Raw genomic sequence first — 18,501 nt, forward strand, 5'->3', positions numbered from 1 at the left:
CAAAATGGCTGCACTTTCTAATCTAAAACTAATTTGCATATTGTACACATGGACATTTTTTTTTACTTGAGTCACAATAATGCATGCAAGTTTGTTTTTTGTAACAAATTTTGTAATTTGCTCATGCTACCTAAATTCAAGAGAGCCTTTTTTGAACATTTGCAATAACTCATCTCTTGTTAATTAATAGTTCTAGTGCATGCATATGGTGTATACAGGTAAGTAAACATGCAGTTTTTTCACATTCTAAAACTATGGCAGTTTAGGCCATATTGTGCTGCCTGCATTTTATCTGTAATGCAGTATCTCTTAAACGTTTCAATCCCGTATTAATAGGTGGCATTACACATAACACCTATATAGCAGCATAGCTAATACAGCTTGTGATTAAAAGTGTTTAAAAATAGCTAATAAATCAGATTATCTTGAGGTATTATTTCTTGCAAGTCAAAATGGAGAGCAAAAATCAACCCTAATTTTTAGTTTATGTATACACTGAAAATAGCAACAACAATAAAAATAAGCTTTTTGTAGCAGACATATTCCATCTTCACTATTTTGCTACCTTTGGTAAATTACTGGGGCAGATCTTGAAGTTAAAAACCCATGTTTAGAAATAAGTGCACGCTTCACCCACTAAATATAGCAGCAGACTTTGTGCCCCTACGCAAAAACATTCTCATATCTAATTTTAACTTTACATATAAAAATAACTTGGAGAAAATACAAAAGAACATTTTATTTTAACATGAAAATATCACAAAAATTAGTAAGCCTGAGATGTAGGGTTTTGGTGAAAAACAAGAGGCTTGTAGTGTTTTGGCTGCTGATAAAGATGCATGTATTGATAGCTGGGGTGAAAAGCAGAAGAATGCACTTATTTCTTCTGCATGTCAGTATCTTCAAACACAGTAAGCCACATGCACCCTTCTTTCCTTATGCAGGCGCTGGTTCACTATGCTTAGTTCCAGCGGAAGTGGATCTGACGTGGGCGGTCAGCCCCCTCCTTTACCAATGGCTTATGGAATTCACGACCTGCACGAGAGTGGATGTTTGCCCAGCAAAACTCACAGTAATACTGCAGGCAAGTGACATTGGCACAAAAGAAAGGAGCAAACTTTCCACCACATCGTGCACCCTGGCATTCATCACACATCTGGTCATCCAACACATATGGCTTTACCTCCACCTGTTGGGGAAAAAAAAAAAAAAAAACAAGATACAACCAACCCTAGTTAATGTATTGTATTTCTGCATCAGAAAAGATTAAGCATTTTCAATTTGTGTTATGGTTGCCCAACCAAAAAAAAAAAAAAAGTGTGAACATCGATGCTACAGTGGAGATATGATCTGGATGTATGTTCCTGTGGTATAATTTGTTAGAAATACACAAATTTTTTTTATAGACAAGTGGAGATTGCAATCTACTCTTTATGTGGAGAAGTGTAAATTAAAATCAGGAGAAGGAAAGGAAATGGAAACCTTGGTCACTCTCACATTCCCCAGTAGCATTCACAGGAAGCAAAAAGATTTTTTTTATGTAAATTATTTTACACACACTTTTTTTGTTTTGCTTCAAGTTGTCTTTACCAAATTCACTCCCACAGTACACAGTACTTTCTACTATTTATTGAGCAAATGTTGTGCTTGGTGCTTTCAAACATGCTTCAAGGAGCATACACTATGAACTATATTAAGTTTGTTATGAAGGACTGCTTGAGAGTATCTGGCTAATCTATATTGTTGATAAAGGTTAATACATAAGCACTGGTTGTGAAAAATACCAATTGTTTAAAAAAAAAAAAAAAAAAAAAAAAAAAAAAAAAAGACCTCAGCCTGACCTCTAAGGGTATGCCTACACTGCAATTAAACACCCACTGCTGGCCCATATGAGCTGACTCAAACTACGGGGCTTTTTAACTGTGGTGTAAATATTTCGACTCGGACTGGAGCCCAGGTTCCAGGACCCCACAAAGGGGGAGGGTCCCAGAGCCCAGGCTCCAGCCCCAGCCCAAACAGCTACACTACAATTAAATAATCTGAGTCAGCTGACAGGGGCCAGCTGTGGGTGTTTAACTGCAGCATAGACATACATTAACTATGCACACAATTTTGCACGCATAATTATTTGATCATGCAAGAATCTAGCTTATATGCAAACCAGAGTTACACTCGTACCTACCTTACCGGCTTGCTCACATCCTGTTTTAGAAACACAAATGATTGTGTGTACAGATAATCTGTGCAAATTAATAGCCATTTCAGGAATATGATATATCAAATTTGTAGCTAAAAGCCTTGGCGATATATTCCTTTAACTTTCTATAACTATTTTAACTTTACACAAGAGGTTGTAAATACACTGTATTTCTAGGGTTGCGGTTTTTTATTTTTTTAAAAAACATTATTTAAAACACAATTTTTGCAACTCTCAGACTACCAGACACCTGTCTTGTATAGACAATTTCCCCACTCCCAAACACATCTGACTGTGAGAGTGGAAAAGCAGCAAGTGTGTAATGATTAATTTGCATTAGGACTCTGTTACAGTTCAGTTAAGACATTGTGTTCAGAGAGGAAAAAGAATTTCAAAACAAATACAAAGGAATTGACCACAACTTAAAAACAGCAGCAGCAGCAACACTGTTTTGGACCTTTTCCTCACGTTATAAAGATGACATACTGCTCGTCATTTGTCTGACAAAACACAGTGTTGCAGCAGTTCATACTTACAAAGTGATTGTTATAAAAGGATTGTTTATCTATAGACTAACATTATCAAGAATCTACATAAAGATGCTATCCGGTCTGGAGCTAAGCAGTCATCCTTACATACTAGGATCATACTGCTGTAAAAACTTGAATGAAAAAAAAAGTATTTAAAATGTATCCTTAAACATATGAGAAAACTAGATGCAGCATGGACAAAAACTAGTCACTTTGATGCATAATATTAATCAGCACATCACTTACCTTTAAAAATGTGTTCTAATAAGTAAGCAAAAGTATTTTTGTTGCAAGCTAGCTAAAGTTATTATTTCACTTGATGCGAGTCATCTGTGCAAACTCTTGAAAATGAAGTTGATTTTAAGTCACACACAAACTCACTATTCTTACAACAAATGCTGATCAAATTAAGAGAAAAGGTGAAACAGCAATCCCTGCAATTAATCCCCAAATGCTTTGTATCAAAATTCTTTTTTTTTTTTCCCCAAAATGCTCCATGAGTGACTATCATTCCTGCCTGGTCTACAGTACATAAAAAAAATGTTGTGGAAAAAAAACAGGAAATACACTCACTGTGTTAATCTGTATTTTTAATGCAAACTCTATATGCTGTATCACTGCAACAAGCTGCTTTTCTAGGAGTTAAACTCAAAGCTTTTAATATGAAAAGGTACCTCATGCAAGAGTTATCTTTACAAGCTAAAGCAACAAGTGAAGTACTGTACATTTCAATAATAATAAGTGTGTGTGGGCTGAACTTTAAAATTCAAGGATCTCTATCTATTGTTAGGGAGAATGCTGTCATCAAGTGTGTGCCAATGGCTCAAACTCTGAAAGAACCCCAAACCCCCTCAGTGGTTTCAGTTCAACAACGAAAATACTGAATCAGTGTATTAATGTATAGCATAGGAGAGCATTTCTTTTTAGCTGTTTGCACTCTCGCTCTCCTTCTTTTCCTCACCTCCATGCCTATTAATATGAGTTTGGGCTTTTTCCAAAACTGAGACAAGCAAGTAAATCATGCATAATTAAAAAAAAGCTAATGACTCAAATAATTAGGGGAAAAACACACTAAAATAATCACCTTCTAATCAATGAAAAAAATCACACCTAACATAATCTAGTACCAGGTTAGAATACAAACCCGTGTAACTATGGATGTACAAGACTGGATGGACGTTACCTGGCTTACTGCATAAATGAAGACTATATGGCAAGTATGGTATATGTATGTACCCAGTGAAGATAGCCTATACCACAGAGAGAGACCAACCAACCATCTTCAGGCCAGAGTTACAGAAATGGAGTGGCAGAGACACACAAAACTGTATCTAGAGATGGATTGCATAGTGGACCATCTCAGAATGGACTTCCCTGATCCCCCAAATTTTCTGATGAGAGGCAACTTAGGTAGTAGAAAAATACACTCCTTTAGATAGGACGCATCTTCCAACTGAGATAGAGGAGGCTGCTCACTCCTCATGTACAGAGGAGATCACTCCTGGGGATGGTATTACACAGTTGAAATGAAGACAAACTGTGGTTATTAGGGGAATTCAACCATTAGAAATGTAGGGATTGTCTATACGTTGAGTTAGCACGCAGCAAGCCATGGTATAATCTATAGAACACTAGCTTGCTGCGCACTATCTGCAGGCTGAACCCCAGTACAGTGCACTAAAAGTTCCACAGTGCAATTTGATACAACATCAAAGTGCACTATGGAACTTTTAGTGCATTGTAGCAGGGACTACACAGCATTTAGTGGATGGCAAACTAGTGCACTGGAGAGTCACACACTCTGGCTTGCCAAGCACTTTCTTGCTGTGTAAACAATCTCATAGATAGTTGGGTATGTGGTAAAGGTGACATCTGGTTATCTGCCTATTGAGTGCAAAGGTAGAAAATCTCATGAAATATCTAGAGAAACTTCTACTGAATACTGGTAAGAAGCTTGTGGTTATAAAACATATTGATACCAATGATGTAGGAAAGTGTATGAGTGAGCATCTGGAAGCTAAATTTAGATTGCTAGGATATATGCCTAGGTCCAGAGCCACTCTTATAGATTTCTATGCAATGCCTCCAGTTCCACATGCAGGGCAAGCTAAGCAGGGAGAACTTCAGGGTCTCAATGCATGGATGAGAAGATGGTGTAAAGAGGAAGGCTTTAAATTTACTATGTCCTGAGGAGCATTTTAGGGAAAGGAGAGCCTATACGAAGGGATGGACTTCACCTTAATCAAAGTGAAATCAGATGATGGCACATAAAAGGATATTTTGGGGGACTGTTCAAAGTAGAGCTGGGAGTGGGAGTTAAGGAAAACAAGGCATCTCTGTATCAAGTAAAGGATAGGACAGAAACAACAGCTAAACTGGGTCAGGCAGAAGTCAAGATCACAGAGGTAATTTCTGTTAAAGTCAACGTGGTGTCAGACTAAAGAGCTAAATAAAAATAGACACATGGTCAAAAACTATAAATATTGATATTCAGATGTAAGAAAATGAAGAGCATAATTACATGATCTAGAATGTCTGCCAACAGAAAAGGAGGACCTTGACATAACAGACATTATAGAAACAGATGAACGCAAAAACCAAAACCAAAACATGGATACTATAATTCCTGGGTATAAATCATAAGAAATACATATTAGATTGCAGAAACAGGATAGGAGTGCCACATCTAAAATACTCCATAGAATCTATTCACATACAGCTTCTGAATGGTGAGGACTAACTCTAAGTTATAAGAATACAAAGCTGGGTCTGTACTACTACAGATCAGAAGAAGGAAATGGATCTCTCTCAATGTTCTGAACTCAAAGACCGTAACAGAGTCTAATACAATTATATTAATGAAGACTTCAACTACTTTCATATAAACTTGTCAAATATCTCAGTGGGACAAGAAAAAAATTATCAACATCCTAAACAATTGGTTTGTGGAACTGCTAGGGTTACTGATAAACAAGAGAAGCTCATCTCAACTTAGTCCTCAGTAACACACAGGAGTTGGTCCAAGAAACATCTACAGTTGAACCAGTAACAGTGTACACAATAAAATTAAATACTACATAACTGTGGGGCAAAAGGTACCAAAAACTAAAAAAGAGGACTTCAAAAAGACCCTGAAGTCAAAGGTAAAAAAGTTACAATCCTAACATTTGGCACAGATGCTACTTATAAAAAAACAAACAAAAAAAACAGACTTAGAAAAATGCACAGTTTTAAACTAAAAGGAAAGCAGAAAGTCAGGAAGTAAATCAGTATGGCTAAATGGCAACTTTCAAAAGGTTACTTAAATCACACAGATAGCTTTCAGAAAACCAGTGTTAATCAAAGACTACATCAGATAGTACGTCAGAAGAAAATTAAGAGGGATCAAATGGAATTTGAAGAGCAAATAGCTAGAAGAAAAAAACCCAAACAGATTATTTGTTGTTTAGTAACAAGCCTCCCCATGATTGCCCTCATGTTCTAAAACCCTTTATGTTGAGTCTTGATTAATTGTAGTTATATCCAAATTATTTTGGGGCAGCTGAAATCTCATGGGTGTATACTGTATCCAAATACTGTGGTTCTGAATGCTAAAAGTTGATTTAGGTATTTTTGTTCTCTGCCCCTACCACTTAAGAATCTGTAAGCACATGCCACATCAATTTTACCTTAGATTTTAATTTTTCCCTTCAAGTATTTCATTTCTACCACCTAAATTATATCACTTCAAAGAATCATAGGGTTAGAAGGGAACACAAGAGTCATCTTTGCAAACCCACTGCCAAGATACAGGAGTTGTTGGGGCTAAACCATCCAAGACAGTTTTTGAAAACTTCCAGTGAAGGAGCTTCCACAACCTCCCTAGGCAGTCTGTTCCATTGTCCTACTGTTCTTACAGTTTTTCCTGAGATTTAATCTAAATTTGCTATGTTGTAGTCTGAACCCATTTCCTCCTGTTTTGCCTTCTGTGGCACCAGAGAACAACTTTTCTCCATCCTTTTTATGGCAGGCTTTCAAGTATTTGAAGACAATAACCATGTCCCCCCTTAATCTCCTCTTTTCCAAGCTAAACATACCCACTTCCTTTACATATACACACACACATATATACATATATATATACACAGAGCACTGCTATTCCAACTGCCTTCTTGGCACCCACAGGCCCTTAAAAATTTCTGGTGACCTAAATGCCATGAAACAGAACGGTCTGCTAAGAAGTTAAAGCTTCTGTCACCATTAATACCTTTTTTCCCCTAAGGGACTTTGTGGGGACAGACTGCAGATAAGATGCATGTTAGCATTAGGAAATGTTAGCGTGTGTGATTTGTTGGTAGTTTAGTTTTTTTCAGAAGTGTAGAAACAGGACCCATGACCAGAATGATGTTCTTGGTCAAGCTTTTAATTTATTTTAGGATTCTTTCCCACCATTCCTTTTCCTTTCTCTAAAAACATAGGTATCAGTCCCTATGTCTAGCCTGATCAGCAACTATTTAATGTCTTAAGAAAAGTGATCTAATTTGAAGCTAACAGAAAGTAATTAATTACATTTAAACATTGCTCACTCTGACAGGGTGCACTTGCCCCACACTGGACAAGTCGGGGTTAACCCCATACTTTGGGCAGAGGAAGCCACGCCCCCTCTCTCCTGCTGGGAATGCTCCAATTGGAGTGTCAGTATAAAAGGGAGCACCCAGATCAGTCAAGGCTGACCGCTGAAGTGAGAGGATGCCCAGGAGCTGCTAGAGCCTAAGATTGTGGAGGCCAAGCCTGCTGAGATCAAGACAGCCAGGGGTGAAAGTAACTTAAAGGACTTACTGGTACTCCAGAGTCCTGCGGAAGGGGAGGGGCCTCAACTGGAAGAGGCGTGGCCTCTATCGGAAGAGGTGGAGCCTTTAAATCCTGGGGCTTTTAAATCAGGATTTAAAGGGCTCAGGGATTCGGCTGAAGCTAGGAGCCAGGCCCTTTAAATTAACCCCGGAGCTACCAGCTGCAGAGGCGGCTGGGAGCCCTGGGGTTTGGGCAGGGGTGAAAGTAATTTACATTTCTTACTCATATGGTCCAATCGCAAGCATCCCACCCACCTCTCCTACGTACTTCATGGATCCCTCCCATTGCATGACATAGATAGAGAAAATAAAGCTACTATTACTACTACCAGTACTGTCTGTAATAAAACTTTACTATTGGAATAAGCCTGAAAAAGTGAAAACTCACCGTCACATTTTTCTCTGTGTCTTCCCTCCTCCTCCTCCTCCAGCCAGGCTGTCGATGCTAGGCTCTGTGCTGTCTCCCTGCCTGGCTCTCAGCAGCTGCTGCAGAGGCTTCCCTCTAGCTTGCAGCAGGGAGACTGCCTCCTGCATAAGAACAGTTTAATCTCAGTTGTTCCCTGATGGTTCAGCCCCCAGGGTTAAGAGAGGTTACTGGCATCTTTGTTAATTTCACTCTCAGTTGTTGGCGGGTGGGTGGGGGAGGAAAGCTGTGTGTGACCATGGCAGGGGCAGTTCTTTTCTGCCCCCTGGATGAGGGGATCTCCAATATTACTAAAATACAATGGTAGGGGCTGGTTGCTGGGGTCAGGGCAGTCGGCGGCAGGCTGCAGCTGCATTGTTTGTGACACACATTCATACACACTGTATGTATGTGTACGTATGTGTATGAATGTGTCACAAACAATGCAGCTGCAGCCTGCCACCGACCCACCAACCAGCCCGTGGGCTGCTGCCTGCAGAGAGCCAGCAGGTGCCGCTGGGCTGGGTCTGCCAAGGAGTAAGTAACCAAGGCAAAAACCACAACCAGCCAGCCTGCCAGCCGGGGAGGGAGCGGGAGGGGGAGGAGAGGAGAGGAAGGGAAAGTCAGGGGTGAATGAAGGACAACTGGAATAGCTTTCATGAAATATACAAGACATTTAAAGAAAGTTGTATCAATTTCAGCCTCTGCACTCTGCAGGCAGGACAAAACAAAAAGAGATCTGAGATTGCACCTTCTGTCCTAAGGACATTTCAGGTGTTTAAATCAATAAAGAAAGAGGGTGGATTGGAATGAAAACTACTATTTCCTTCAAAGGAGGCACAGTAATTTCGCTGAATATTCAGTTTTCCCCTCCAATCCCTTTGTGGTTTTGTCTATGGGGGCTATTTGCTTTCCCTGTAAATCTTTAGTTGCTTTAGCAAAATTGCTTTGCCCAAAATAAATCCTAATCATCATGACACATCTTTCCACCATGTTCTCCATGTTTTTTGTGTTTTTTTTTTAAACAGTAACATTTCAAAGAGGATCTGCAAGCAGTTTGGACATCACAACCATGATCCTGTGCTGGGGAGGGAATGGGATAGATTTGAACTTGGAAATGGTTCCTGATTTTGATTGTGTTTAGGAGATCCCCTCATCCCGGGGGCAGAAGAGAACTGCGCCTGCCATGGTCTCACACACCCAACAACAACTGGGAGTGAAATTAACAAGGATGCCAGAAACGGCTCCCAACTCTGGGCACTGAACTGCACAGGGAACAGCTGAGTTTAAACCGTTCTTTTGCAGGCAGCAATAGCAGGCATCTCAGCCAGTCTACTGCAAGCTAGAGCCTAGAGGAAAACCCCTGCTGCCAGGAATGGGGAGCAATTCAGAGCCTTGTCTGCAGCCTGGCTGGAGGAAGGGTAGGGAGGAGACGAGAAACCAATGTGACAGTGAGTTTTCCCCTTCCACCTGCTTTTATTAGCTCAGGATTTAAGATGTGCAGCCAAATGCTTGTATTTGTTGTGTATATTAGTAAGAGAGATCCCCTCATCCCCGGGGGCAGACAGGGACTGCCCCTGCCATGGTCAAACACACCCTCCCCTCGACCCTCTTCCCCCAGCTACTGTGAGTGAAATTAGCAAGGAGATCAGAAACTTAGCCCTGGGGGCTGAACCATCAGGGAACAGCTGAGTTTAAACTATTCTTATGCAGGGAGCACACTTCTCTCTCCCTCCCTCAGTCAGTCAGTCTCCTTTTCTTACTGGTCCTCTGTTCGGTACCGGCGCGTACCAGCTTACTTTCACCTCTGAAGACAGCCATCCAGCTACCTGCAGACACCCAGGTGACACTGGAACCATCAGGAGCTTCACAGGCCAGAGACCACGCCACTGGAAGACACAGTAGGAAGTAGCCCAGGGGAGCTAGACATTGATCTGGTTATAGGACCAGGTGTTAAGTCAGTGTGGTTCAGATGGATCCCCACTGACTCAGAGGCAAATACACTCGCTGCTCATAGGGACCTGGGCTGGGACCCAGTGGAGTTGGGAGGGTCCGGGTCCCCCTACCTTGGCCACCACCTCCATGGGTGGTGGTCCATCCTCCTCTTGCCTCCAAACTGTGCAGCCCTGCGAGGAAGAGCAGCTGTATTGACTCTGGCCACTAGGCCACACAGCCTTGCAACAAAGAGCAACACAAAGAGCAAGAAAAAATTAAAATAAGTGTATATTTAATTTCCTTTATAAAAGATCAGCGGCTATCTATACAAATAGTACTAGAAAATTAATTATAAAATACTGTATTTCTTTGGCTTGACCAATATTTCCATGCACTATTTTATATGAATACTTCAACCAACCCCTCTCCCCCCCCCACAAAATTACCTTTGATACATCTCACAAATCTATGGGGCAAAGAATTGGATAAGAAAAGCATTAACAAACGGCCAAATCTAACAGAAAGTCATCCTCAAGAAGTTTTATACTCCTGGCAATTTGGAAACAGTAAATGTAGAACTGAAAATATTAATTCTCTCAACAACAGTTTATTGGATTGGGCAAAAACTACATCATGAAGGAAAAAAAAATCTTTAAAGATTTTGAAAAACTATTCAGTAAAAATGGCATTTTGAGAATCATTACTTTTGTTTCAGTGTCTCAAATTAAGTTTGTTCACTATATGTATAAAAGGATTTTTCTTCTAACTACAAGCCTTGCAAACTCTTCATGGGGTCTTAAAGTCACGCTGTATTCTTTTTGGCTCATATATCAACACCACAAATAAGATTCGCTGCCTAAAGTTCCAATCTTTCTGTTACAAATGGGTGTGCACAGAGCCATTACTTTTAATAGAACTCAGCATAGATATAAGGGTTTGCCTATTTGGAAGCAATAGCAGGAGAGGGGCCCAAACTGTGCCTCTGAATTACATCTAACAACCTTGTTTCCTTCAGTGTTTAGTTTAGAGATGAGACAAAAAAATGAGAGGATTATGACAGCAGTATACATAACACAGAAGGTATCTTGGATGTTTGGATTTACCTTCTCTCATAGGACAAAAACAAACAAAGGGACAATCAATGAAAATGAAAGGCAAAAAAAGTAAAGAGTTACATTAAATAAAGCAGACTTTTTGTTTGAAGTCAAAAGGGATATAAAACGCCTCATGTTTCAATGCACATGTCAACCTCTAATTGACAGGGGTTAGGTAATATTTCCTTTATGTGCCATTTATTCCATAACTGTGCCCACATCAGATTTCTGGCACCCTCCTGGAAGTTTCTGTTGCTGGCAAAGACAGAACACCAAACTAGATGGCCCACTAGTTTGATCCTGTATGGCTATCCCTATGCTCCTGCAAGTGATCTTCCTAAGCTAAATTGTCTGGTAACAAACAGAAGTAAGAGAAAGATATAAGGAGAAAGAGAGAAAACTTTCCTTTAATTAAAATTGCATTCAAGTTGCATTCAAATATATACCCAATGAACAATAAAAGATACTAAGGACATATGATGATCTGTTCTGGACAACTAATTTCTAGTGGCCTAATTCATCTTTCATTTAAAAAAAAATCTCAGGAGATTTCTGCTTCCCAGTTTAGTGAATTAGTTTAACGGCTTCATTACACTTTCATTTACCATAGTTACAGTGGAAAAACTAATCAAAGCCACAGCATGGAGAATTTATATATTTGAAACATTTAACAGCTATAAGAACCTTAGTGTTAGAAATAGGGATTTTTTTAAGTGAAATTTAATGCCAGAAATTAACAACAGTCTAACAACTGTAATTACCCAGGTGTTAATGTGGCAAACAAATAGGCAATGTTTTATGCATCTGACGCTTTTGATATATTATGCTGAATTTAAAACAAAGGCATTAAGTTTTGCCTTTTGATATCTCTCAAATACGCCCTGATCCAAAAACTTCCTTAACCTCTGTGTCAGTATACTACTTATGTAAAACATAAGGGTTTCAAAGCTTTCAGAACTGTGATCCACATTATACAGTTTTTACACTACATTTTATTACCTTCAGAAAATTGTGTACACATCCATCTGTCAAAAGTATGAGATTTAATCCCGTTTATGTATTTAGAAGTAGTACTCTTTCCTATATATTAGTATTTGGGCGAAAGCACAATATAAAAGCTCCAAACAAAATTGGGATCCCATTATGCAGGGGAATGTACAAACACATGGGAATGTAACTAATTTGAAATGATGGAACAATTGAGTGTAACAAACAGTAGAATCAGCAGGATAAAATAATAAGGTCACACTATTACATAGCTTAGCTATGTACATAATTTGATAGCTTCTCATTTTTTATAAAGAAAAACAAATATTCTAGAACTCACTCAGACTACTGATCAACATGGCCATCACTAGCTTCATGATTTTCTGTACATATATAGCATTTCAATATAAATTATTTTACAATAGCTCTAGGGTCTGATACCAGATTTATCAAATTCAAGTGGCATAATCAAAGCAACTATCTTGTTTAACATTTGTTTCATTTTAAAGATACATCTGAAAAATTAGGCCTGTATTTTAGATTTCCCAAAATCTAATATTAACAATAAATATGTTCTAATAGAGGAGAAGAAAAAAAAAAGTTAATGAAAGCAGCATGTTAGAATTTAAACATCCTTCTGCAGTGTTTACACCCCAATATTATAGCACAACAACACTAGGAAAGTGAAACTGACTAGGAAACAAAATTGAAATTTACTAATCTATTTTCATTGATCCAGAAGACTAAAATGCAAAAAACAAACATAAGTGTGTAATAGGTAAATTCAAGGTTCCAATTATTCAGAAACTAAATTACATTAAGTAATACCTAAAATGGAATTTAGGAGGACTAACAGATTTTGAAGAGGAAATAGATGAAATATAAAAAAAAACAACAAGAGATTATTCAAGTATATCAGAAGCATAAAGCCTGCATACAAATCAGTATGTCTTCTGTATCACCAAGGGACAAAGGAGGCAATTAAAAGAAGATAAGAACATTGCTGACAAGCTAAATAATTTCTCTGCATCAGTCTTCACCTCAGAAGATGTCAGAGAGATAACTACACTAGAATTCCTCTTTTCTGGAAATAAAAGATAAGATACTAAAAGATGGAGGAGTCAGAAAAAGAGGTGCCAAAACAAGCAGATAATCTAAAAAGCAGCAAGTCACTATGTCAGGATGGTATACATCCAAGAGTACTGAAGGAGCTCAAGGATGAAGTGGCTGAGCTGCTAGCAAAGAACATGCATTCTTCTAATTAAAAATAGCTTAAGGACTGAAGGGTAGCAAAAATTGTACCAATACATAAAGAAGTTCCAGGGGTGATCCAGATACAGACCAGAAAGCCTTACTTCCGTACCTTGTAAATTCATTGAAATAACAATTAAAACCAGAATAAAACAACACCTGGAAGATCATATGATATAATCTAACCAGCATGGTTTCTGCAAAGAGAAATAATATCTCACTAATCTATTAGAATTTTTGAATGGATCAGTATAGTAATAGATAAAGGAGAAACTGCTGACATTTATTTAGACTGTCAAAAGCCTTTGACAAGGTCCCTCACAAAAGGCTACTAAAGAAGCTAGGTAGCCATTGAATATAAGGCAGAGTATTGTCTTGGATTGAAAACTGGGTAACAAATAAGGAACAAAGAATAGGAATAAATGGTCAATTATCATCATGGTGAAAGGCTAATAGAGGGATGCCTTAGGGTTCCATACTAGGAACTTTCTTTAATATTTATTAATAATGTGGCTAAGCAAAGAGGTAGCAAAATTTGCAGATGATAAAGTTATTTAAACTAGTCAAATCCAGAGAATAATGTGAGGAACTTCAAAGGGACCTAACCAAACTAGGTGAATGGGTAACACAATGGCAGATAAAGTTCAAGATAAATAAATGCAAAGCAAACATATATTGGAAGGAAAAGTTTGAATTATCCTTACAGGATTGTAAAATAAATGCAAAGCAAACATATATTGGAAGGAAAAGTTTGAATTATCCTTACAGGATTGTAAAATAAATGCAAAGCAAACATATATTGGAAGGAAAAGTTTGAATTATCCTTACAGGATTGTAAATTACTTTATCAGAGGGATAGCCATGTCCGTCTGGATCTGTAAAAGCAGCAAAGAATCCTGTGGCACCTTACAGACTAACAGACGTTTTGGAGCATGAGCTTTCGTGGGTGAATACCCACTTCGTCGGATGCATGTAGTGGAAATTTCCAGGGGCAGGTATATATATGCAAGCAAGAAGCAAGCTAGAGATAACGAGGTTAGTTCAATCAGGGAGGATGAGTCCCTGTTCTAGCAGTTGAGATGTGAAAGCCAAGGGAGGAGAAACTGGTTTTGTAGTTGGCAAGCCATTCACAGTCTTTGTTCAATCCTGAGCTGATGGTGTCAAATTTGCAGATGAACTGAAGCTCAGCAGTTTCTCTTTCAAGTCTGGTCCTGATGTTTTTTTGTTGCAGAATGGCCACCTTAAGATCTGCTATTGTGTGGCCAGGGAGGTTGAAATGTTCTCCTACAGGTTTTTGTATATTGCCATTCTTAATATCTGATTTGTGTCCATTTATCCTTTTTCGTAGAGACTGTCCAGTTTGGCCGATGTACATAGCAGAGGGGCATTGCTGGCGTATATTACATTGGTGGACGTGCAGGTGAATGAACCGGTGATGGTGTGGCTGATCTGGTTAGGTCCTGTGATGGTGTCGCTGGTGTAGATATGTGGGCAGAGCTGGCATTGAGGTTTGTTGCATTGATTGGTTCCTGAGCTAGAGCTACTATGGTGCGGTGTGCAGTTACTGGAGAGAATATGCTTCAGGTTGGCAGGCTGTCTGTGGGCGAGGACTGGCCCGCCACCCAAGGCCTGTGAAAGTGTGGGATCATTGTCCAGGATGGGTTGTAGATCCCTGATGATGCATTGGAGGGGTTTTAGCTGGGGACTGTATGTGATGGCCAGTGGAGTCCTGTTGGTTTCTTTCTTGGGTTTGTCTTGCAGTGAGAGGCTTCTGGGTACACGTCTGGCTCTGTTGATCTGTGTCCTTATTTCCTCGTGCGGGTACTGTAGTTTTGAGAATGCTTGGTGTAGATTTTGTAGGTGTTGGTCTCTGTCTGAGGGGTTAGAGCGGATGCGGTTGTACCTCAGTGCTTGGCTGTAGACAATGGATCGTGTGGTGTGCCCGGGATGGAAGCTGGAGGCACAAAGGTAGGTGTAGCGGTCGGTAGGTTTTCGGTATAGGGTGGTGTTAATGTGACCATCACTTATTTGAACCGTGGTGTCTAGCAAGTGGACCTCCTGTGTAGATTGGTCCAGGCTGATGATGATGGTGGGGTGGAAGCTGTTGAAATCGTGGTGGAATTTTTCCAGAGTCTCCTTCCCATGGGTCCAGATGAAGAAGATGTCATCAATGTAGCGTAGGTAGAGAAGGGGCATGAGTGGACGAGAGCTGAGGAAGCGTTGTTCCAGGTCGGCCATAAAAATATTGGCATATTGTGGGGCCATGCGGGTGCCCATAGCGGTGCCACTAATCTGGAGATATATATTGTCTTCAAATTTGAAATAGTTGTGTATGAGGATAAAGGCACAGAGCTCAGCAACCAGTTGTGCTGTGGCATCATCAGGGATACTGTTCCTGACAGCTTGTATTCCATCTGTGTGTGGGACGTTTGTGTAGAGAGCCTCTACATCCATGGTGGCTAGGATGGTGTTTTCTGGAAGGTCACCAATGCATTGTAGTTTCCTCAGGAAATCAGTGGTGTCACAGAGATAGCTGGGAGTGCTGGTGGTATAGGGTCTGAGTAGAGAGTTCACATATCCAGACAGTCCTTCAGTGAGACTGCCAATGCCCGAGATGATGGGGCATCCAGGATTTCCGGGTTTGTGGATCTTGGATAGTAGATAGAATAACCCTGGTCAGGGCTCTAAGGGTATGTTGATTTGTTCCGGTGTTAGTGTAGGGAGTTGTCATAAACAGATAGCTAAGGGTTAATGTTCTTTTACCTGGAAAGGAGTAACCTGAAACACCTGACCAGAGGACCAATCAGGAAACAAGACTTTTTCAAATCTGGGTGGAGGGAAGTTTTGAGTGTGAGTTCTTTGTTCTTTGTCTTGGGTCTGACCCTCTCAGCTATGACAGTGATTTTTCTATCTCCAGCTTTCTAATCTTCTGTTTCCAAGTTGTAAGTACAAAGATAGGAAGACCATAGGTTTGTTTTTTTGTATTTACATGTGTGTAGTTGCTGGAATGTGTTAAATTGTATTCTTTGTGGATAAGGCTGTTTACTCTTATTTCTTTTAAGCAATTGACCCTGTATTTGTCACCTTAATACAGAGAGACCATTTTTATGTATTTTTTCTTTCTTTTTACATATAGCTTTCTTTTTAAGACCTGTTGAAGTTTTTCTTTAGTGGGGAACTCCAGGGAATTGAGTCTGTGCTCACCAGGGAATTGGTGGGAGGAAGAAGTCAGGGGGAAATCTGTGTGTGTTAGATTTACTAGCCTGACTTTGCATTCCTTCTGGGTGAGGGGGGAAGAGAGATTAGCTCTCGGTACTTCTGTTTTCCAGGACTGGAAACGGAGAGGGTGGAGTCCCTTTGTTTAGATTCACGGAGCTTGCGTCTGTGCATCTCTCCAGGAACCCAGGGAGGGAACACCTGGAAGGGAGAAGGGAGGGGGAATGGTTTATTCCCCTTTGTTGTAAGACTCAAGGAATTTGGGTCTTGGGGTCCCCAGGGAAGGTTGTTGGGGGGACCAGAGTGCCCCAAAACACTCTAATTTTTTGGGTGGTGGCAGCTTTACCAGGTCCAAGCTGGTAACTAAGCTTGGAGGTTTTCATGCTAACACCCATATTTTGGACGCTAAGGTCCAAATCTGGGAATTATGTTATGACAGGAGAGTCCTGAGTAGATGGTGCAGTTTCTTAGTGTATTTCTCAGTGGGATCTGAGGGAAGTGGCCTGTAGAATTTGGTATTGGAGAGTTGTCTGGCGGCCTCCTTTTGGTAGTCAGACCTGTTCATGATGACAACAGCACCTCCTTTATCAGCCTCTTTGATTATAATGTCAGGGTGGTTTCTGAGGCTGTGGATGGCATTGCGTTCTGCACGACTTAGGTTATGAGGCAAGCGATGTTGTTTTTCCACAATTTCTGCCTGTGCATGTCGGCGGAAGCATTCAATGTATAGGTCCAGACTGTCATTTTGACCCTCAGGAGGAGTCCATGTGGAGTTGTTCTTCTCGTGCTGTTGGTGGGAGGGTAACTGTGTATCAGTGCACTGTTCAGTGTTGTCCTGAAAGTTTTCTTTGATTCGGAGACAGCGAAAGTAGGCTTCCAGATCGCCGCAGAACTGTATCATGTTGGTGGGGGTGGCAGGGCAGGAAGAGTCCCCGAGATAGCCCAGAAGAAAAGTCTGTCCTGAGTGTGTGGTTGGATAGATTGACGATATTGCTGGGTGGGTTAGGGGTACCACGGTTGTGGCCCCATGTGGCAGGTAGGAGTTTAGACAGCTTACAGTCTTTTTTCCTTTGTAGAGAGGTGAAGTGAGTAATGTAGATCTCCTGTCTTATTTTAGTGAAGTCCGTTTGTATGGAAGTTTGGTTATTAATGAGAGTCTCCAGGTTGGAGAGCTCTTTTTTGATGTTTTCCTGTTTGCTGTATAGGATGCTGATTAGGTGGCTCCTCAGGTTTCTTTGATAGAACAGGGCCTCATCCTCCCTGATTGAACTAACCTCGTTATCTCTAGTTTGCTTCTTGCTTGCATATATACACCTGCTCCTGGAAATTTCCACTACATGCATCCGACGAAGTGGGTATTCACCCACGAAAGCTCATGTGCCAATACGTCTGTTAGTCTATAAGGTGCGACAGGATTCTTTGCTGCTTTTACAGATCCAGACTAAGACGGCTACCCCTCTGATACTTGACACCATGCAAGGCACTGCATTTATCTGTATGGAGTGGAAATCCATCAACCTCATGAAGAAACTTGCACAAATACAGACAGATGATATCTTCCTTTCCAAATAAAAACGGATGGACAGCATTTCAAATGGACTAAAGGTAAAAAATCCACTGCTATCTACATATTACACAGACCAGTGAGAGATTACGCCATACTCTATCAAAGAAACTGAGGAACCACCTGATCAGCATCCACCTCAAAATGTATATAGCAGAATTAGAGGGGATTCAGAGAAGGGAAATTAAAATATTAGTGTCATGGAAACATTCATATAAAGAGATATTGAAAAGTTTGGGATTGTTTACCTTAGAAAGGTAAGGAATAAAAAAGGACCCAAAATAAAGGTATATGAAAGAAAGAATGGTACAGGGAAGATAGATTGGTGCTTTGGTTCTCCCTGGCTCACAGCACAAGAAACGGGTGACACTCAACGAAACTGAAAAGCAGCAAATTCAAGATTGTTAAAAGGAAATACTTTTTCCATTCATGGCATAATTCAACTGAGGAATTAGACTAGCACAGTGTGTCATGGAAGCAGAGAACTTAGAGGGC

General features: G+C 40.1%; 1 protein-coding gene across 7 annotated transcripts in view; it reads right to left on the reverse strand.

Annotated features, from left to right (window-relative positions):
* The window catches only part of CPEB2 (cytoplasmic polyadenylation element binding protein 2), a 146,314-nt gene that overhangs the window by 49,025 nt on the left and 78,788 nt on the right, over nucleotides 1-18,501 (reverse strand). For 6 of the 7 annotated variants that reach the window (XM_050947551.1, XM_050947546.1, XM_050947548.1 and 3 more), the window contains one exon: nucleotides 1-1,189. This exon is cut by the window's left edge and continues 2,740 nt beyond it. The exons of the other annotated variant lie outside the window; for it this stretch is intronic. In XM_050947551.1, coding sequence (XP_050803508.1) covers nucleotides 962-1,189 — 228 coding nt within the window. In that variant the 3' untranslated portion in view covers nucleotides 1-961. The remainder of the gene's footprint in view (nucleotides 1,190-18,501) is intronic. 7 annotated transcript variants of the gene reach the window in all.

The sequence above is a fragment of the Gopherus flavomarginatus genome, chromosome 3, assembly GCF_025201925.1.
Source record: "Gopherus flavomarginatus isolate rGopFla2 chromosome 3, rGopFla2.mat.asm, whole genome shotgun sequence".
Taxonomy (NCBI): domain Eukaryota; kingdom Metazoa; phylum Chordata; order Testudines; family Testudinidae; genus Gopherus; species Gopherus flavomarginatus.